This window comes from Crocodylus siamensis, chromosome 4, assembly GCF_052110815.1.
Source record: "Crocodylus siamensis isolate JL-2025a chromosome 4, ASM5211081v1, whole genome shotgun sequence".
In the NCBI taxonomy this organism is placed as follows: Eukaryota; Metazoa; Chordata; order Crocodylia; family Crocodylidae; genus Crocodylus; species Crocodylus siamensis.
Window position 1 is genome coordinate 80333376 of NC_143398.1, and position 19911 is coordinate 80353286.

General features: G+C 40.9%; 1 protein-coding gene across 4 annotated transcripts in view; it reads right to left on the reverse strand.

The window, feature by feature from the left end:
• Nucleotides 1–1567: 1567 nt before the first annotated feature.
• MGAT4C (MGAT4 family member C) overlaps nucleotides 1568–19911 on the reverse strand; it is a 698999-nt gene continuing 680655 nt past the window's right edge. For all 4 annotated transcript variants that reach the window (XM_090042642.1, XM_090042645.1, XM_090042643.1 and 1 more), the window contains 3 exons: nucleotides 16407–16559; nucleotides 9161–9308; nucleotides 1568–5008 (listed from right to left, as the gene is read on the reverse strand). In XM_090042642.1, the coding sequence (XP_089898768.1) occupies nucleotides 3852–5008; nucleotides 9161–9308; nucleotides 16407–16559 (1458 nt within the window). In that variant the 3' untranslated portion in view covers nucleotides 1568–3851. The remainder of the gene's footprint in view (nucleotides 5009–9160; nucleotides 9309–16406; nucleotides 16560–19911) is intronic.

A 19911-nucleotide genomic window follows, 5' to 3' on the forward strand; every position in this document is an offset into this window, starting at 1 on the left:
ACGATCGCTACCCTAGAGTACTGAGAGAATTAGCTGAGGTCATTGCGGGATCCCAAACACTTGTGGTGCTCTGGTGTGGTGCCAGAGGACTGGAAGAGGGCTAATGTGGTTCCCATCTTCAAAAATGGGAAGAAGGAGCACCTGGGAAACTATAGGCCAGTTAGTCTTACCTCAATCCTGGGCAAGCTTTTCGAGAGAATTATTCTGGCACTTGTCCATGAGTGGCCAGCAGGGGAGATTATGCTTAGGGGCAACCAACATGGGTTCGTTAGAGGCAGGTCCTGTCAGACCAACCTGGTGGCCTTCTATGACCAGGTCACAAAATCCTTAGATGCAGGGGTAGCAGTGGACATAGTCTTCCTGGACTTTAGGAAGGCCTTCAACATTGTCTCTCACCCCGTTCTCATTAAGAAACTGGGGGACTGTGGTGTCAACACCTACACAGTCAAATGGGTCACTAACTGGCTGGAGGGCCGCACCCAGAGAGTGGTGGTGGCTGGGTTATTTTCGACCTGGAGGGATGTGGGAAGTGGGGTTCCGTAGGGCTCAGTCCTCGGGCCCGCACTGTTCAACATCTTCATCTTCCTTATAAATAAGGAAAACCTATTGTCTTCCTTCACCATTGGACGAGGGGGTAAAAAGCATCCTGTTCAAATTTGCTGATGAAACTAAGATGTGGGGGGATTTGGGTTCACTAGAAGGTAGGAATAGGCTGCAATTGGACCTAGACAGGTTACAGGGGTGGGCAGATGAGAATAGGATGGGTTTCAACACTTACAAGTGCAAGGTGCTGCACCTGCGGAGGAATAACCAGCAGTATACCTACAGGCTGGGGAACTCCCTTCTCCTCAGTGCAGAGACAGAAAAGGATCTTGGAGTCATCATTGATGTCAAGATGAACATGGGCCGGCAGTGTGGGGATGCGGTCAGGAAGGCCAACCGCACCTTGTCATGCATCCACAGATGCATCTCGAGCAGGTCCAAAGAGGTGATCCTCCCCCTCTATGTGGCACTGGTCAGGCCGCAGTTGGAGTACTGCATCCAGTTCTGGGCGCTGCACTTCAAGAGGGATGTGGACAGCATGGAGAGGGTCCAGAGGAGGGCCACTCGCATGATCAGGGGGCAGCAGGGCAGGCCTTATGAGGAGAGGCTACGGGACCTGAACCTGTTCAGCCTCCACAAGAGAAGGCTGAGGGGGATCTAGTGGCCTGTTACAAACTAGTCAGGGGGGACCAGCAGGCACTGGGGGAGTCCCTGTTCCCCCGAGCACTACCAGGAGTGAATAGGAATAACGGTCACAAGCTGGCAGAGGGTAGGTTTAGGTAAAATATCAGGAGGCGCTACTTCACGGTCAAGGTGGCTAGGGTCTGGAACCAACTTCCAAGAGACCCGGGGGTCTTTAAGAGGAGGCTAGATGAACACCTTGCTGGGGTCATTTGACCCCAGTACTCTTTCCTGTCATGGCAGGGGGTCGGACTCGACAATCTGCTCAGGTCCCTTCTGACCCTACAAACTATGAAATTATGAATAGTTACCAGGGAACTTGGTCTTAAAAAATATTATATCTTTCACTTATACTATAATCTTGCTTCAAGGTTCATGTATATTTGTAATTTAAAGAATTCTCAGATATGATTCAAATTGAACTTGAAAGCTGTATTTCCAATATCTTCTTTTCACAGTAATTAGAGAGCTAGTTGGATATTGAAGAACAACAGAAACAAAGCTTCTTCTCTGACAAAAGCATCCCTTGAGAAGGGGATGCTTTTGTGAACAATGTAAAGGTGTATACTAGATCATTTATTTTAACATATACATTGTTGATGTAAGCAGGGATTTGCCAAACCTGCATTTGAATTTAGCATATTTATGAATAAGGAAAACCTATTGTCTTGCTGCTCCTTGTAGCTCTGTGAATAATTTGCTCTTGTGAAGTATCCATGTTAGATTTTTATTGTAAAGTGTACAACATTATTTTACTTGTGGTAAGTGAGACATTTTTGTAATTTAATCCTTACCTTCTAGATTCAACTAAAACCAGTATGTACAATTTAATGATTACTGCAGTATTAATAAGATTAGAAATAAGATTCAGAAGATTAGAAATAGGTACCCTTTAATGCCACTATTGATACATTTATATAATCCCAGTACCTTTTAAGAGAGTTTTGGGAACATCTCATGCACATGTATGTGTGCACATGTATATGTGGTATAGTGGTATACATAGGTATATATATAGCCATGCATGTGTCTAGACACATGTATGTGTGTATGTATGTATGTATTTCTGTATATATGCATATACATGTGCACACACGTGTGTGCGTGTGTATGCATATGTGTGCATGTATGTAAATATATGCAAGTGTGTGTTTGTATATGGGGGTATGTATGTGTAAATGTATGTACATACACATACAACACCACCACGTGTGTGTGCATGCATGCATATAGGTGTGTATATGCATATAAATATGTGTGTATACTTATATAAACACACTCACATATGCCAATCCGGATTCATTTCTATAATATATTCTCTGTGTGCGTGTCTGAGTGTGTGTGTGTGTGTGTGTGTGCGCGCGTGCACGCATAACATATATATGACCTAATTTTGTCCAGTAATTTAAGGGCACATAGCAATATATACAATCTTGGGAATAGATATTGAATCTATTAAGGGATCAGGCCCATGTTTTGTATACATATATGGGCTGACACAACACCTAGGGTTGATGGTTCCTAAAACAATTCATTCAGGACAGGAAAATGTTGAAAAAATTCTGAAATAATGTAAAAATATTTACTTTTCACTAATCCAGCAAACCCAAGATTCCTGATTTTGCAAATGGTGGGGAGCATTTCACACAGCTCTATTATAGAAACATCAACCAGAAAACACTAGTTATCTTCAATACCAGCTGCTGAGCTTGGTAGAGCTTTCTCTTGCATTGTATTACATGAAATGGACATCCAAACACTGAGGACAAAACTCTTGAAAATGGGAATTGCTACCAAGCAAATATAACATAAGAATTTTGTCCTTTGTGCTCCCCAGCTTTATCCTGCAATCTTTAGTCAAGTGAAGCTCTGATTCATTGGATGGAATTCTGTTTGAATGGGGATGGCAGGATGGGATCCTACACAAAAAATCCAGCCAGTGTCTTCTTTGAATACCTCAATTGTGGGAACGGAACAAAGCATAATTGTTGAGAAAGGATGGTGAATGCAATTACCCATTTTTGCAGAATTGTCAGGCCTTAATTGTAATTGTATAAATATGTATACACATTCATTTAAATAACTTAAATATTTAGACACATTGTTCTCTTGCAGTGCTCAAAAGACACTGATAACTCAATAACAGACTTCCTTCATCACAACTGCCTTTAAAACAAACATGCCACCAACTACTGTACATACAGATACTACCATCAGACTTTAAATTTATCTGTGGATATGAAGGAATCAAGTCTCTTTTGACAACATATTGGTCAAAGCCTTTATATAACAATGGAATAAAGGAATAACATTTGTTCTTTTTTAGTACAGCAGAGAAATTAAAACAAAAGAAAAGGGGGTTTTGGATCTTAAGAGATGAACAAGAACTTGTCAACATTTCCTATAAAACTTGAACATTCCAACAAACTTGTGTTAGTATATTGCCTGGCCAAACTAGTAAAAAATAAATTGCTTTTGCTTGTTTTTATGATTTTCCCAGATTTCCAGTGTCAGTAGTAAAGAATTGGAAGTATGTTTTTCCCCTTGGGGAATGGCACCATCTGGGACCCAGCTGACGGTGCATCTCCACCAGGAAAAGAAGGAGGGCCTACTTGAATAGCTTGGCCTTATTGATTTGGTGCCTGAGAAGTCCAAATGCTAATGCTCCTAATGATCAGCCACTCCTTTTGACTTTTGGTAACAAGTATTCTCATGCAGTTAATATTAAACAGTACTTTGTGCTCTACATCTGTCATTTCAAAGTTTCCATTTTTGAACTCTCCTAGTCTCAGATAAGTAGTACATTGCCTCCCCTTTTTGCTCCCTACAATTTTTTCCCCTACTTCTAGGGCTCCATGATGCAAAATGTCATTTTGCCGGTCTTCAGTTCCAGTGACGACTTTAATTTTGCTGATTTTAATAGGCTTTTCAAACACAATCACAAAGAAATCTCCTGTAGAAGGAGCTTTGCCCCAGAAGTACTCATCAATGCTACTGTAAGCTTTGCTTGCTTCATAGTTTTCAAATACATTCATGTTGGTATGCAGGTTTGCAGGTGGGTTGTCAGGGATGTCAAATGAATCCTCTTCAAAATCATCATCCTTCAGCTTGTTCTCAGCTCCTTTGTAAGATGAATAATATCCCATGTGCTGGAACAGAGATGGCTTAAAGCGGATGACTTCCTTTTGAGCTAGCAGCCCACGGAAGTGGATTAGCAGCCAATCACAAGGCATTTCCTGGTAAAACATCAACAAAAAATGGGCCAGGCGTGGGAGGTCATGGGTGTGGTACAGCTTTCCAATATAGCCCAATTTGGAAAACTCCAAAGTTACCCAGTAAGATCCTTCTCGTGAGGTAATTACTTTCTTAACAGCAGTCAAGAAGTTTTTTGAGCATCGAACATCATCTTCAAGCATCACATAATAATCAGAAAGATTAGCACAGAAGTTAAGCAGGAAAGCATAATCAACATTTTGTTTGGATCGAAACTTCACCCGGTCTTCTGGGTCATTGTAATTTCTCTTAAGGCCATCCAGGACTGGATAGTACTCCTCAGGGACATGGATAACTATTAACCTACCAGCAATGATGTGATGGGCAAATTTCTGTGAAATATCCTGGACCATCCCTTCACACCAGGAGGAATCAAAGTCTGCAAGTTGCACAACCACTGCAATTTCCTTAAGTTCCTCATAACTTGATTGCTCAAATATGGACTTGATTGTCTCAAGCAAATAATTTCCCTTTTTCCGTTTCACTGATGATAGTCCAATTGTAAGATATCCTATGCAAAAAAGAATTTAGAATGAAAGATTAAATGCAAGTGAATACGACTTTGAAAATCATGTAGCAAGAAAGTTTCCCTCCAGGGCTACTATTGCATTAAATCTTCTGAATGATAAACTCGGAACAATTAGATACATGAACTTATTAAACTGTATGCAACAAAAGATATTTTATGCTATTTTATGAAAGAACTATATTGCAAGAACATTGAGAAATGGAGACTATAGCATTAAACATTAGTTTGTTAACTTCAAGGAATGGTGTGAAATGGACTAAAGCCAAAGTGATAAGTGCATATATGCCTGCTAGGAAAAAAAAATACATTTATACAGAGTCAAAACTATAAAATTTGGCAAAAGAAAGGGGAATTGAAAGTTAGGGCTCACAAAGTGTTTTTAACTAAAACCTTTATGAAATATAGCAAAAACTATGAGTTAAAGATTAATTACCTTTTATCATTTTACAGTACCGTACAAGCTTAATTACTTTTATTGCACAGTTTTGAAAGCATCTGAACTTTTCAGAGATAATTTTTTCTTGTATTTTCATTTTTAAATGAATTTTCTGAACTTCTATTTTTTGTTGTTACACTTAGGATAATAGGCTCATAGGAAAACAGGGCTAAAAGGGACCTCATGGCTACGTCCAGCCGAGCACAAGGCCTCACACTGCATATTCAGGCATTCTCTGCACTGCCATCTTGCAGCGCAGGGTTTGATTTTTTTCCATGCTGGGAGATCCCAGAGTAAAAAAAGAAACCTGCGCAGAAAAAAAGTGGGTGACACATGTGGCAGCAATGCACACTGCCCAAAACGAGAGCCTAGACGGCTGGAGCCATGCTCTGGATGCCAGCAGACTCTTAGCTGCAGGAACACCACAGCTGTAGGTTCCTTGGTAAGGCTGCTGGCACCAGCACAGTTGCTGGCCCCAGCCTTCCTTACCCTGCCAGAGGTAACCTGCCATATGCCAGAGCATGTGTGGCATTCATTTAATGGTGCACATTCATTTAATGGTGCAACAGGGTATGATCCCTTATCCCAACAACTGGGCTTTTGGACATGCCACATGTGCATGGCAGGAGGCATGATTTTGGGATCCAATCCTAATTATATCTTTACTACTTGCCAGTGCCGGGGGAATCTAGTGTTTGTAGACATTTGTGTTGAGCTGCGATCCTTTGAATTTGCATTAAGGTAAGTTTAGTAGGCTTTTTGCAGTGCTAATGTTAAGTTAGGCCATGTTAGCATAAGTGAGGTTAAGGGAAGTAGTGTAAAAGGAACCGAGTCACAGGTGAGAGAAACTTCTTGGAAGACTAGCCAGTCTTAGGACATCTACTTTTGATAAAGAGATTAGGTCAGTGCATCTTGACTAACAGAGTGACATTATGGCATCTTCTTGTTGCTATGTTTGTTAAAGTTTCTATCAACTAATGTTGTGAGCCTTTGTTTGAGGAAGGAGATAAAAAGGGATTCCATGCTCTGAGATGTGTTTGCAATATTCATAATTGGAAATTCTAGTCCAATTTTCTTATACTTTCTCTCCATTGAAGGACTCAATTTGTATGAGAACAGGGACTGTCAAACAAAACCCTCAGACTCCCAAATCCTCTCTAGGGATCAATAGGTGATGATCCTGGGCTTCTCCTGCACTAGCAAGTTGGGCTGGGGCTGCCAATAAGCTGATTGTCAGCTTCAGCCCTGGTATTGCACCAAGGTCCTGAGTTTTATACCGAGGTAAATTCCTAGGTGTAATCTGGGGCTGGGGCTGACAACTGGATGATGTCAAAGCCCCACACCTAGCAGCTCTGTCCAGTCTGCCAGGGATGGATGATGAGAGGCTCCTGAGCAGGGGATCCAAAGGGCTTTTCCCTCTGGGGACTTTAAACAGCACCAGGAACCTCTGATTTCCTGTGTCTGGCAGCCTGGGCAGAACTGCTGGACACAGGGTATAAAGTCCCCAACAAGGGAAGTCTTTTGGCTCTCTCCTCTGCACCCTACCCACACTCCCATGTCCAGGCTAGCAATTGTCAGTCATTAAGCTAGGACTACACTGTGGCTGGTTCAGGACAGTGGTGCAGTCCTAGCCTCAGAACCAATGATCAGATGATTATCAGCCCCAGTCCCTCACTACTTTTAAGGCACTATACAAATCAGCCACAAAAATATTCTACATTCTATGCACAACATTTTAAGGCTTGTTTGTTATTTTAAGCATCCTAAGGGTGTGTGTAACACCCTTGCCATTTATGCCACAATTAATACATTAATTGTGTCATATAAATGTAACATGTAGAGGGGACCTGATAGTCAAAAAACATTTCCTAATCTCCAACATACATTTTCACTGCCACAGCTTGCTCTTAGTCCTGTCCCCTATGGTCACAGAGAAAAGGCTGTCTGCTTGGCTTTGGTGAGGCTGCAGCTGGAATACCGTGTCCAGTTCTGGGTGCTGCACTTCAGGAAGGATGTGGAGAAGCCTGAGAGTCCAAAGGAGGGCTACACATATAGTTAGAGGTCTGGAGAGCAGGCCATATGAGGAGAGGCTGAGAGACATGGGACTATTCAGCCTAGAGAAGAGAAGACTCAGAGGGGACTTGGTGGCAGCCTATAAGTATATAACGGGCACACATCAGGGCCTGGGGGAGCATCTGTCCACCAAAGCACCCCAGGAGAAGATAAGAAATAATAGTCATAAATTGCTAGAGGATCACTTTAGATTGGACATAAGAAAAACTTCTTTACAGTTCAAGTGTCCAGGGTCTGGAACAGACTTTCCCCAGAGGTGGTATAAGCACTTACTCTGGAAATTTTCAAAAAACCATTTGGATGCTCACTGTGCTGGGGTCATCTAACCTCAGCAGTCTTTCCTGTCCAAGCGCAGGGGGGCTGGACCTGATGATCTTGTGAGGTCCCTTCTAGTCCCTAACATCTATGACTCTATGAATCTCCTTTATAATCACCTTTTAGGGATTTGAAGAGTGTTATCAAATCCCCTCATAGTTCTCTGTACTCTAGACTAAATAACCCTATTCCTCTTTTATTTTTTTTTCCTCCTTTTCTTTTGCTTTGAGACAAGTAACTCAGACTTTACATTAAAGTGTAATAGAATGTTAAATATGTGTGTGTTTCTATAAGTAATGTCACTGCATTTACATTTTTTGAGTGAGATGAAAATTGCAGATACGTGACATGAATTACCATCTGTAGTACTTTGAAATAACTACCTCTGCACTTGTGCCTGCAGCAGAAGCCAACTCTTTTAGTTATTTGTTGAGAGAGATTACACCTCTGTGATTATAACATAGCTCTTTCGGTGGAATGCCACCTTTCTCAGGGTATCAATAACAGCACTCTTTAGAGAATCCGTCCATTCCAATGTGTACTCATAAAATCATTTACAACTATACATCTTCATTTTTTTTGACCCACTCTCACTGTAAATGTTCTATTTTATAATTTTTTCAAATATGACCCTGAATAAAATGTGAAGACAGTGATACCCCCAAATGATCTAACTACTGACTGGTTGGGGTCCACTCAAAATACCATTGGAGTGGAGTATAGTACAAATCCCAGCAGCCAGCCCACCAGGGTTTCAAACAAAACTTTCATTTACAATTTTCCCCGGTGGAAGCAAATGCACTTTTTATTTTCTGATTAATATTTAGATTTATTAATCTTCTCAGTTCCAACCCTCCTTTCTTTTGATTTTGGGTGAAATGGTTGATTTGGTATCTAAATACATCAGTATAAAAGCTAAATACTGGCATATTTCACTTGCAGGTTTGAAAGTCTCAAATCCTGCCTAAAGTTGAAATAATCAGAATATTTAGAGTTTTCCTACCTTGAGATTGGGTGGGAAAGAACCTACCCCACTCTCTTGCTGTCTAAATATCAACTTGATCTCTCTACTGGCCCAGCTAATTGAATAACAAGTACACTCAGTGTATAATTATTTCCCAGCTATGGAGTCTACTGTCACTGAGGACTCAGTGGTCCCACTCTTTGCAACTCACAAAAACTTACCTTCTTCCCCTACTTCGACCTTATGAAGAAATATCTTGAGGGTTCCATTGAACAGAAAACTTTGAAGATTTCACACAGATTTCTAAAATAATTTATCTAATGAAATTCAGATTCTCATTACTTACTTTTCCTTGGCAAAGGTGTGCCGGCTAGGTAGCGATAGGAAACATTTATAGATCCTGAGAAATTAGATAAGTCTTTAAAAGTGTGAACATAACGCTCTGAATTAAGCTGGTGTGTGGCTGCTTCTCTGATGAATTGCTTGTCCCCTTCCTATAAGAAAAAAGAAAGAATAGGAGGGGAAGTGGGACAGAAATTGTTAATGCCATCTAGAAAGAAAACTGGGGGTAAAACGTTTCCCAAAATACAACTTTTTCAAAGTTATTTTTCTTCAGCTATGTAGATCACACTCATTTTTAAGAAATGCACTACCTGAATATCAGACATCTTTGGTTACAGGAAATCTACCATATCCTCCATATTATAGCAACAGAGTAAGAGGGAAAAAGGTCTTTTTTGGACAAAAATATTGGATATGTATTTTTTCTTGGAGAGTTCAGCACACTTAAGATTGCCATTGAAATGATGCAGCATTAAATTTATGACATAGTGTATATCAGTGATGGATGAAATGATCCTTTTGGGCAATGAAGTGGGGAGATTTTTAAAAAAAGCTTCTTGTGATGTAAAAAAAAAACCTGTTGAAAAAATGAAACATGAAATAATGTTCTTACATCTAAAGTTAGACACTTCCATTTCTCTAATACCTTAATATTTCCTTAGACCCTTGATCTGCAGGAAAAATAAGTAGGCTGTGCCATGCTAAAGGATGATGAAGCCTACTCTTAATTCATCCCCAGCCAACATTACTGAAGAGCTCAGATTTATGACACTGCCTCCTTCCCATCCTTCACATCATCCTTTGAGTTGAGACTTCCCCAGACACAGGTGAGGCCAAAGCCTTAAGTATGTAATGAAAGCACAACTGCCTCGACCTAGCAGCTCACCATCCCTGGACACTCACAAGGATTGGGAACAACCTAGCCATTTACACTGAAGGAGAAACTATTCATCTGAGTTGTGTTATCATGAAACTGAGGGTAAAGGTGGGAATGCTCATCTAGTTTATAGCGGGTGCATCTCCATGTGTCCCTGACTGCACAGTTGGTACTGCACAGCCATTTAGTACTTGCTAAAGCAAGTCCTAGATGACTGCATGGTACTCACTGGTACTGCACAGTCCTGGTGGTGCATTGGGTCATTTCCAACCCTACTGCACCGTAGCAACCAGCTACTGCACATTAGCTTGCTGCTATTGCACAGTAGCAGCTGTGTCACCTTTAGTACCCACTAATGCCATGTCATCATAATGTATCATGTAGATGTGCCCACTGTGTATTTTTGGCCTCTGGAAGAGAAAGGATATAAGGAAGTTTCATGTTTCTGCTTCTTTGTTTAACTAAAGTAGCCAAACTGATTGAGAGAGCATCATAGAGCATATGTACAAGCATTACCTTTATATCGACCTAACCAAGGGGCTTAAACTGCCCCCAAAGTGGTGTACTAGTGCCTCAGGAAGTGAACTAACTTTAGATCCTATTTCCTTGACCCCGACCATGCTATTTTTGGACTCCTCCCAGACCAGGTAACCCCTTGTGGACCAACCAACTCTCACTGCAAACCTGTGAGCCTTCCCTGAACCTGCCATTCCTCTTGGGTCTTTCAACCGCTCCATGGACCTGCAAACCCACTAGCACTTCCAGCTCACCCTCTGCCCAAGTTACTTACTTCAGACTGCCTGAGCCACTGCTGGTAGCAGCAAACACTTGAACGTGCTGCTTCTGTTTTAGATTTAAAGTAAACTGCTTACACCTAAACCGGGTGCAGCAAATGCTTGTTTGTACCCATAGTCATCAATCATATTGCTAACATAAGCAGACAGTCTAGTAATAAAGCATATTTATTTTTAATGGTATTATTCTTCAAAAATTGGGATGTGCCAAGATACTTATTTTGCAATAGAAAGAAACATTTCCAGAAATCTATCTTCTAAGGTTCATTTTAAGTTCAATACTTTTTTTTATAGAAGAAATAACACACTGCTCAGCTGAACCAAAATCTTTTGGCTAACTTCCAGGGGCATGTACCTGAACTGCTATGCTCACTTGATCTGCAAGGTCTCCCTGGGTATTTTCTTTCTAGGGCTGTTATGCAACCTTGCATTAACTGATAAGTTATGACACCAAGCTTTACGTGTATCACTTTTCAGATTAAAATATAAATAAATGTATTAGCTAGAGATTATGTCATGATTCCGCTGGATTTACTTTTAGAGTTGGTCAGAATATTTTGGCCAGAGTATTTTTTTCAAGGAAAAATGCCATTTTTATTGAAACCCAGGCCATTTTTAAAATTCTATGTTTGGTAAACAATAATTTTAGAAGAATGAAGTGCTTTTATCATAGAATTTTTACATATAACATTACAAGCTTTCACTTCAAACAACTTTTTTCAAGAAAATTATTTTTCATAGAAAAATTTGTAAAAAACTTTTAACAGGATATTATCAGAACAGAATTTTATAATCAAAACCAAACATTTCAACACATTGGAAACAACATTTTCATGTAAATACAATTTTATGGGGAATTACAAATACTTTGTTTTCCTTGGAAAATGTTTTGGAACTGTGGAATATTCCATGAAATAGAAAAGCTCTGGGTTCCCATCAGCGCTGGTCACCCTTGAAGTACTTAGCTGATCAGCTAGATCTGCTGGGGACTCTTCTGATTTTTCTGTGTTGTTTTTGGCTTTCACTTTTAAATCCAAGATAGAGTACACCAAAAGACAAGGAAAGGAGTAGGCAATCACTAGCATATACTGCCTTGTTTGCCCGCACTTGTGAGATTCTTCTGATTACCTGAGTGTGCTAGGTGCCCCTCAAGAGAAGCTCCGCTCTTCTAAGGATTCAGTGAGAACTGTAAATCTGCTATTATTGTTACAGTCTCTGATGCTTAAATATTTACATTTGAGACAGAAAGGCATAGTTCATTTCCCAAATCACTTAGAATCCAATTAGTCGATGATTGAACTATGCACACTTTGTGATTCAGTTAAGTGAACGCAGTGCTCATGAAAAATGATCTATTGATCAGATATAGCTCACACTGCTGCAAGCTGTGTAGCGCCCTGCCAGTGGTCCTCAACACTGCGCAGTATTTATGTGACCTGGAGTGATTCTAAGGCTGCTCATGTGAAATTTTGCTCTAGTATCCCATAGCCGGCATGGTTACTGAAATAGAGATTTTACTTGATGCTTCTCTAAATACTACACTTGGAAAAAGTAGTGAATGAATCTCCTAAGGACATGCAAGGGATTCTATTTGAAATCTGAAAGTGTTAAATTACATTCCCCCCTTTTGAAATGGTTTTATTTCATTACATTCTTCTTTTCGCCTAGGGAAGAGGATATCACATCCATATTCCTCTGCTGGGCTATAGAGAGGGAAGAGCTGGGATCGCATGACTTATATCAACTGAAGGAGTATTGCCACAGGCATCACGGTAGAAAAACCTAACCACCTCTGAAACCAGGAGGACCTTGCAGTGTGTCCATATGCAATCCTTACACCTTCTTTGTCTTACAAGGTAACTAGTAGAGCTGTGCGAAACAGCACCGTTCCATTTCGACTTGAGTTTTGAGATTTGGACAGAATAGTGTTTCGTTTTGAATTTCATTTTGATTTGCAACAGCTGTTCTGTTTTGCTTTGTCGAAACAGTGACGCTGTTTCAACGTTTCACCCATTCAGTATAATGGGGCAGCTAGAAATAGCCTCTCTCATCCAGTATGCAGATGGAGGCCTGCAACCCTGGGAAGGCTGCGGGGGCTGTGCCAGTGCTCCTGGGACTGCAGCCCCTGATCTGCCTCCCAGATGAGGGAGGGAAGCCGGGTGCTGCCACCTGGGACTGGGGAGCTGAGGAAGGAAACTGAGCCCGATTACTCAGTTTCCCTCCCCAGTGCTATGATTGGGCTGGGGAAAGAAACTCAACCCAGCTTAGCCCAATCACAGCGCTGGGGAGGGGAACTGAGCCCGGGCTCAGTTCCCTTCCCCTGTGCTGTGACTGGCTTCCCACAGCCTGGCCTAAGGAGGTGGGGAGAGTCAGAGATGTGCTCCCAGCTGAGCCACATGTGGCTTTAGAGCTGCTGGAAGCACAGCCCTGGTTCTCCTCTGTCTCCCACCACCTGGCTGCTTCAAAACTTTCAAAATGTTTCACTAGCTTCGTTTTGTTTTGAGGCTGTTTTGAAGCCCTTTTGTTTTGATTCGATTTCACTGTTTCAAGCTCAAAATGAGTTGAAACAGTGTCGAATCAAAAGAGTCGGTGAAATTTTGCACAACCCTAGTAACTAGACAGACAATTGTTTTTGAATTCCCTATGTTTAAACTGATGATCTTATACCTTACCAAACAAAATATCAGACAGGTTAAAGGAACTGTCAGATATGACCAGAGAATCTAAAAAAGAAAAAAAAAATGCCAGCAGCTAACATTTGAACAATGGTTGATGGTCCATAAATAGGGTGACCAAATTATTTTGAAGGAAATCCAGGGTGGGGCAGGGAATTCTGGGACAGGGGACATCACACGCCCCCTCCTCTCCCTGACTCTGTGGCTCCCAGGAGTCTTGATGATGGGGCAGGGTGGAGCAGGACAGCACGAGGCTTGATGCTAGGATCGATCCCCAGTGCACAGATGCTGGACCTGGCTGGGAGCAGCCCCTCTGCAATGCCCTCCAGGCTCCACTAGTCTGTGCTGCATGGCCACACAGCATCTGCCCCACCATTGCCAGCAGTGCCCAGAGCCACCATGTGCACCTGAGGCTTGGCAGCAGCTCATGCTGGTGGTGGGCAGCCATCCTGGCTATTCCCATGTAGGTACCTGAGCTGTGGCCCTGGCTGCCTCCTCTGGCCCCCCCTGCCTCAGGAAGGAGGAGAAGTGTGGTTGCAGTGCTGCTACAAATCTGGGACTTTTGCTTCAATTTTAGCCAACCTGCTGGGATGCCAGGGCAGCATATGAAACCTGGGACCTCCCCAGCCAAACTGGGATGTACAGTCACTTAAAGGTATCAGGAGATCTGGGAGAACTGTCAGGAGAAAGTAAAAGGTTTAGCTTTAGTTACGTGGGCTCAGCCAGATCTGTGATAAGAAAAAGCAATGAAATAAAGTAAACCTTTTTTTCAAAAGGCTAAGAACAAAGCATTGAATTTTCTTGGGAGTTGGCAAACAGAACTGGAAATTATTTAGAAAACAAAACAAAACAGAAAAAGAAACCATGAAAAAGACTGTAAGCGATACTTTAGAAGGCACATAGGGGGACTTCAAAGAAACGAGTGAAAGCAGGAGAGAATGTCGTTGTGTGAAAATCCAGTACAAACCAGGTTAAATTTTATCACAACCATGACAAATAAGATACTATGCAAAATCTTAATGCATGCAGTGTTGCTAGAGGAGGTTGCTAGAAGTGGATCTAAATGCCCAAAACTGCTCGCGTGCCTTCTGCCTCAGCTCTGCGTCTTTGCTGATATTCGTGAGCATGCTAACTTGGTTATACTGCTTAAGCACAGGCTTTGGTGCGAGTAATGTGACAACCTTCTTGGCAGCACTTCCAGGCTTGCCACAGAAACAGTGCAGACATGTCTACAGAAAAAAAACCACAAAAAAGAACAGACCTCCTGACTCTCATTTCATCATGCTGTGCTATCATGTTTTGTTGTGCTGTCTTGCTGTGCTATGCTTGACTTTGCTTATATGATTGTTTGCAGAATCTGTGTCTCGAGGAGTTATATGCCCTTTTGTCATGGCCTAATATCCACACAATCATTACTCAGTCTTATAGCTTGTTTACATATTTGTATTTGGTCTTGAATTGTGCTATTTGCACAATTTTAATTACCTTAATTGCATCATAATTTCACTAGTTAATGACTGAAACACCTAACTCGGGTCCTTTAGAAAATCCCATGCTTATGCCACAAGTCTTCAAGAGGCTTTATTAAAATCTTTCTGTTACCATCCTATCTTGCAACCTACCAACACAAATATGGGATGCCTCTTATGACACAAAATGAGATCCAAAAAAGAAATTATTCATGCAAGAAGCTTTTAAATGATATAGGATTAATTCTTGTAGTGTAAGCATGCCTTCTATAATCTCAGTTGCACATGTCATTAGGATAATTACTGTTGATCTGTGTCAAACCTGAGTCTTTTTGTTCACATGATTAATTCAGATGCAAATGGTTTTCAACAATAAAAATGACAGGTTAACGTATGGATGAAGTTCAGAAAATTTGGTAACAAATAGAATGATTATTTGATATCTATATATCTCCACACATTCTCCTTACTTGCAATAGCTGCAGAATGTCATACAGCCATAAAACAAAATATTATGGTGTCGTTTAATTCTGAAGGAGATAAACATCATGACTTTACTGATGCCCTCTAGTAGGTGTGCTATTTCAATAATGGAGGTAGCATTTTCTCTAGAGAGCACATCCTGAAAATAGTCTATTATAAATGTCCTTCACTAAATCAGAGAGGGGTTTATAGTCATTCTAATCTGAAGTCAGGCAGAAGGTAAGGCAGGCTGGCACCCTAAAGACTAACTGGTTCACAGAGGCATGAGCTTTCATAGGCAACAAGCTACTTCATCATATAGCATCTGACAAAATGGGTTGTTGCCTACAAAAGCTCATGCCTCTATAAATCAGTTTTTCTGTCCCACACTGCCCTATCTTCTGCTTCACCTAAATCAAAGGAATTGTAGCAGTTCTTTATACTTCTTTACACTTATGGCCCAATTTTTAACTTGGCCACTTGGCCACATGAGTGTGGATGTTTGGTTCCCTGGTGACAACTGGCAGTGGGACACCTTGTGCTGTCACTAGTTGTCCCTGGGGAACACCTGTGTCACATGTACGCTGGAGTGCGGCAGGTGAGGCTGGCCCCAGCAGCCTTACTTGGAGTCCTGAGGGCCTCTCAGGGCTTTAGCAGCAGCGATCCTGCCTTAGAGCATGGCTGGCAGCCGGAGTGTAGCTTCAGCTGGTCATGCTCCGGTTTTGAGCAATGCATGCTGCCCCCATGTGCACCACTCTATGCTTCTTTTGTATGGGTTTTGACTCCTGGATATTCAGGGGTCAAACCCCCCGCCCCCCCCACGCTGCTCCCTTGCAGTGTAGAGAATAGCTGAATATGCAGTCTGTGGCACCACGTACCACATGGCTGCGCTTGTCTGGACGTGGCCTAGGTGTGGTATATCCTGTTTTCTGAATTGGCTTCATGATCCGCTTCCAACATCTAAAAAACTTACCAATACATAACCATCTTCAATGTATAAGTTCATGAACAGCAGGCAAATAACAAGGACTCCTAAGAATGATACTGCTGATCGCTTCCGCAAGCATCTCATTTTATCCAAATATTTCAATGTGAGTCTCATGTGAAGTAGTACATATGGTGTCTCCTACAAGAGAAAACCACAATATAATTATTAAAAATTGGAATAGGAATTAGAGAATCATCAAAAGTTCACACTTGAATGGATTTAAACACAAGATGTACTCCAATATGGCATGTATTAGTCTGATTCTCCAAAATTCAAGTAGGGAAACTCAAATACTAGATAGTCCTGGATCAAAATTTCATCTGGAGTACTTCACCTGGATGCATTTACCCACAGATCTCTTCTGAAAAATGTTTTTAAGAATGGCAAATTTTCACTTACAGAATTACTCCCTAAACAAGTTCAATCCAATCTACTGGGCTGAGTAACAATACAAAATATTTCCCTTTTTAATTCAGTTAGCTCTGTACAGCTCACATGGCTATGAGAAGTTGGCTGTAGATTGTATGCCATATCATGTCTTATAAGCATGATTTTTTAAGTAAGTAGCACTGAATGATTGTGTCATTGGACTATTAGGAACTGAAGAAATTGGGGTTGTAAATGAAGGCCTACTAAAACATTATTATTGGATATTATGTATAAGAGAGGATCTCATCCTGGCTGTCAGAGCACAAGCTAAATTTGTGCAGTACATTTGAGATGGAAATCACTGTAATACTGTTTGAAAATAGGCTTCTCAAAACAATATGGAGGGTGGAACTGAAGAAAATTTCAATAACTTTTCCCTGAACATAAGATTACAGGTACAGTCATACCAAGCAGACAGAAGAGAAGGATGCTATGCTTATGGTATAACTTTCTGTATACAAAGCCTTCTCCAGACAACATACTAACACACTTGATTTTTAAGCACTAGATGGCAGCATGGGCACATCTGACTTTCTATGGCCATGCCTTATAAGTGGCATTTTTTCTAACCAGCCTGCTTGAATGCCTTGTTTTGTTTAGCATAATTATAGTGTGAGGTTTTAGAAAACATTTCTTTGCTTTTTTCATAGAATGGTTTCTTTGTTACACTTCAATTTCTAGCTTCTAACATAGTACTATAGAGTGCTATGCAAGTGAAATTTGTGAGAAGAAACATAAACTTTGTTTTCTGTATTTGTGATTTCAGTCTGCCTCTTCTACAAGAGAGATTTGACTCTTTATATAGTGAGACACCTGACATTCATTACAGTATTTTAACATATTAACCATTCAGTTTTACTACAGCCAAACAAAGCTAAGGCCCTGATTTTTACATCTTAGCACTAATTCTGGAACCACACTTTTGTCTACAAACACAGTGCTTTTTTTGCCTACATTTCAGTGCGTAGCTTCATATAAAATGAAATAGACACCTTAGTGTTAAAAATATACCTGTTTTTGAAAAACAGGTCTTAAAAGTTGTGTATGTGCCAATATTGCTGCACCCAGTCTCTGACTGCCACATGATCATAGATCAGGGGAGGTGTGTGCAGATGTTTGCAGGTGCTGGGGGCTGTGCTGAGAAACCAGTGTAAGTAACTTGGGGTGAGGGGGGACATGGGTGGGGTTGGGGGGCAGCAGGTCTGTAGGGAGGGTTGGCAGGTGGGGGGAGGGTTGTTAGGATCAGGAGGGCTGGTGGCCTATGGGTGGGAAGCGTTATTCTTTCAAGTGTGGGAGGGTGGGAGTGAGTGGCTGAGTTTTCCCAGTCGCAGGACTGTGCTCCAAATGTATTCAGACTTTCACTAAATCAGGCTAACACATTGCCTATCTAAAATAGTTTACCTCCTCAGGTGAACTGATTTAGAGTGGGCCTACCATTTTTATTGCTTTAACCTCCCGTAACGTCTGTACATATCAGCATTCAGATTGATGTAACACTAATTAAGTTGATCTAAATGTAATGCCCACACATACCCTATTTTAATAGATAGTGATTTGCCAAGTCAAATTCATATTCATATCCTAAACAAGTTTTTTGCTTAGTTCCTTTCTGTTCTCCATATCTCTGTGAGTGTTTATACCTGAATACCTTCTTTACTTCTCCAAGTTTATGTCATATTTCTTTTGACAATTTTAACCAATATAGAACTGAGCATAGTAAAAAAACTAAGAAGTAAAATAGCATAAGGGAAGACTTCTTCTTATTGAATCTATAAGCTTTGGAAACGTGCAATAGCGCGAAAGTAACTTTTAACCTGACAGCACTGCCTTCTTATACCATCTAGCTAAAGGAACACAATTTTAAATATTACTCATAAGAAAGCAACCATTTAATTACAATCTTTTCTTTAGTCCCACTGAAGGCAATGGAAGTCTTACGCCCATTTTAGTCACCGTTATAGCATGGTGTGTTCTATGATTCTTAATGGCTCGCTAAACTGAACACAAGGCCTGACGTATGAGACAGCGTAGCTTTGCCTAAAGGAAAAGTGCAAGTCAAAGAAGTCATTCCCTTCCTCTCTCTTGTTCCACAGCAATAGTAATTTGCCTTAGCTCCTTACCATATACAGGCCCTCCATAAATACATACACAACTACACTTACTAATGGCCATCACGTTGAAAATGGATTCAAGCTTCTGCCCACTCTCCATCCCCTTGTACTTGCAGCCTAACAGAAAAGATAAGTTGTTACTCTCCTCCTCCTTTTGCCTGTTATGGCTGACATGCAAGGAGACCATTCAGACAGCTTTCCCCTTCCCCTTGCTGTCAACACATACTCCTCTGTGTAGCCAGCTACTTACTAGTCTTATCTAATCAATATAACAAATACATTTTGTACAGAGATGGAATATACAATGTATATTTTTGGTCCTCCTTGTGTTCCGCTGTATGTATATTTCAGTACTATCTCTAGCCAGCACAAGAGAAGTTGCTTATTTGCAGATAAACTAATGGCTGTCAGAAATGACAGGTGCATTATTTTTATACTGTAATCTTTCCATATCAGTCATGCAGCTTTTTCTATCAAAAACACAAAGGCCCTATTCTAGAAGTATATCCACTGCCACATTTATTACCCCCACAAAATCCAGAGATAACACACTAAAAGTGGATTAGCAAACCCCTTGTGAACCTTACTTACAATCCCTGAATTGATTAAGACTCTCTGAAGCAGGATCTTCACCCTTCAAGCCTTCTGATGTACAGTTCCACCATTGTGTAGCTGAGTTGCTTTGCTTGCATTTCTTAATGCTTGTCCAATTTGTTTTTCTGCTTTTCTTTTTGGAAGGCTGCACATGATGCCCTGAGGGCTATGCTCAATTCTTCTTATAAAAGTGCGAGATTCAGACATGGAAAAGGCTTCCAGAAAAGAAAAGAAAAAGTCCAGTAAAAATATAAAGGATTTTTTACATGGTTAACATTAAATTTTACATGAAGGCCTGTGATATTTGTGTTAGCATCTGTCACATTCTTTCCATAGAAGATGAAACAAAGAAACCA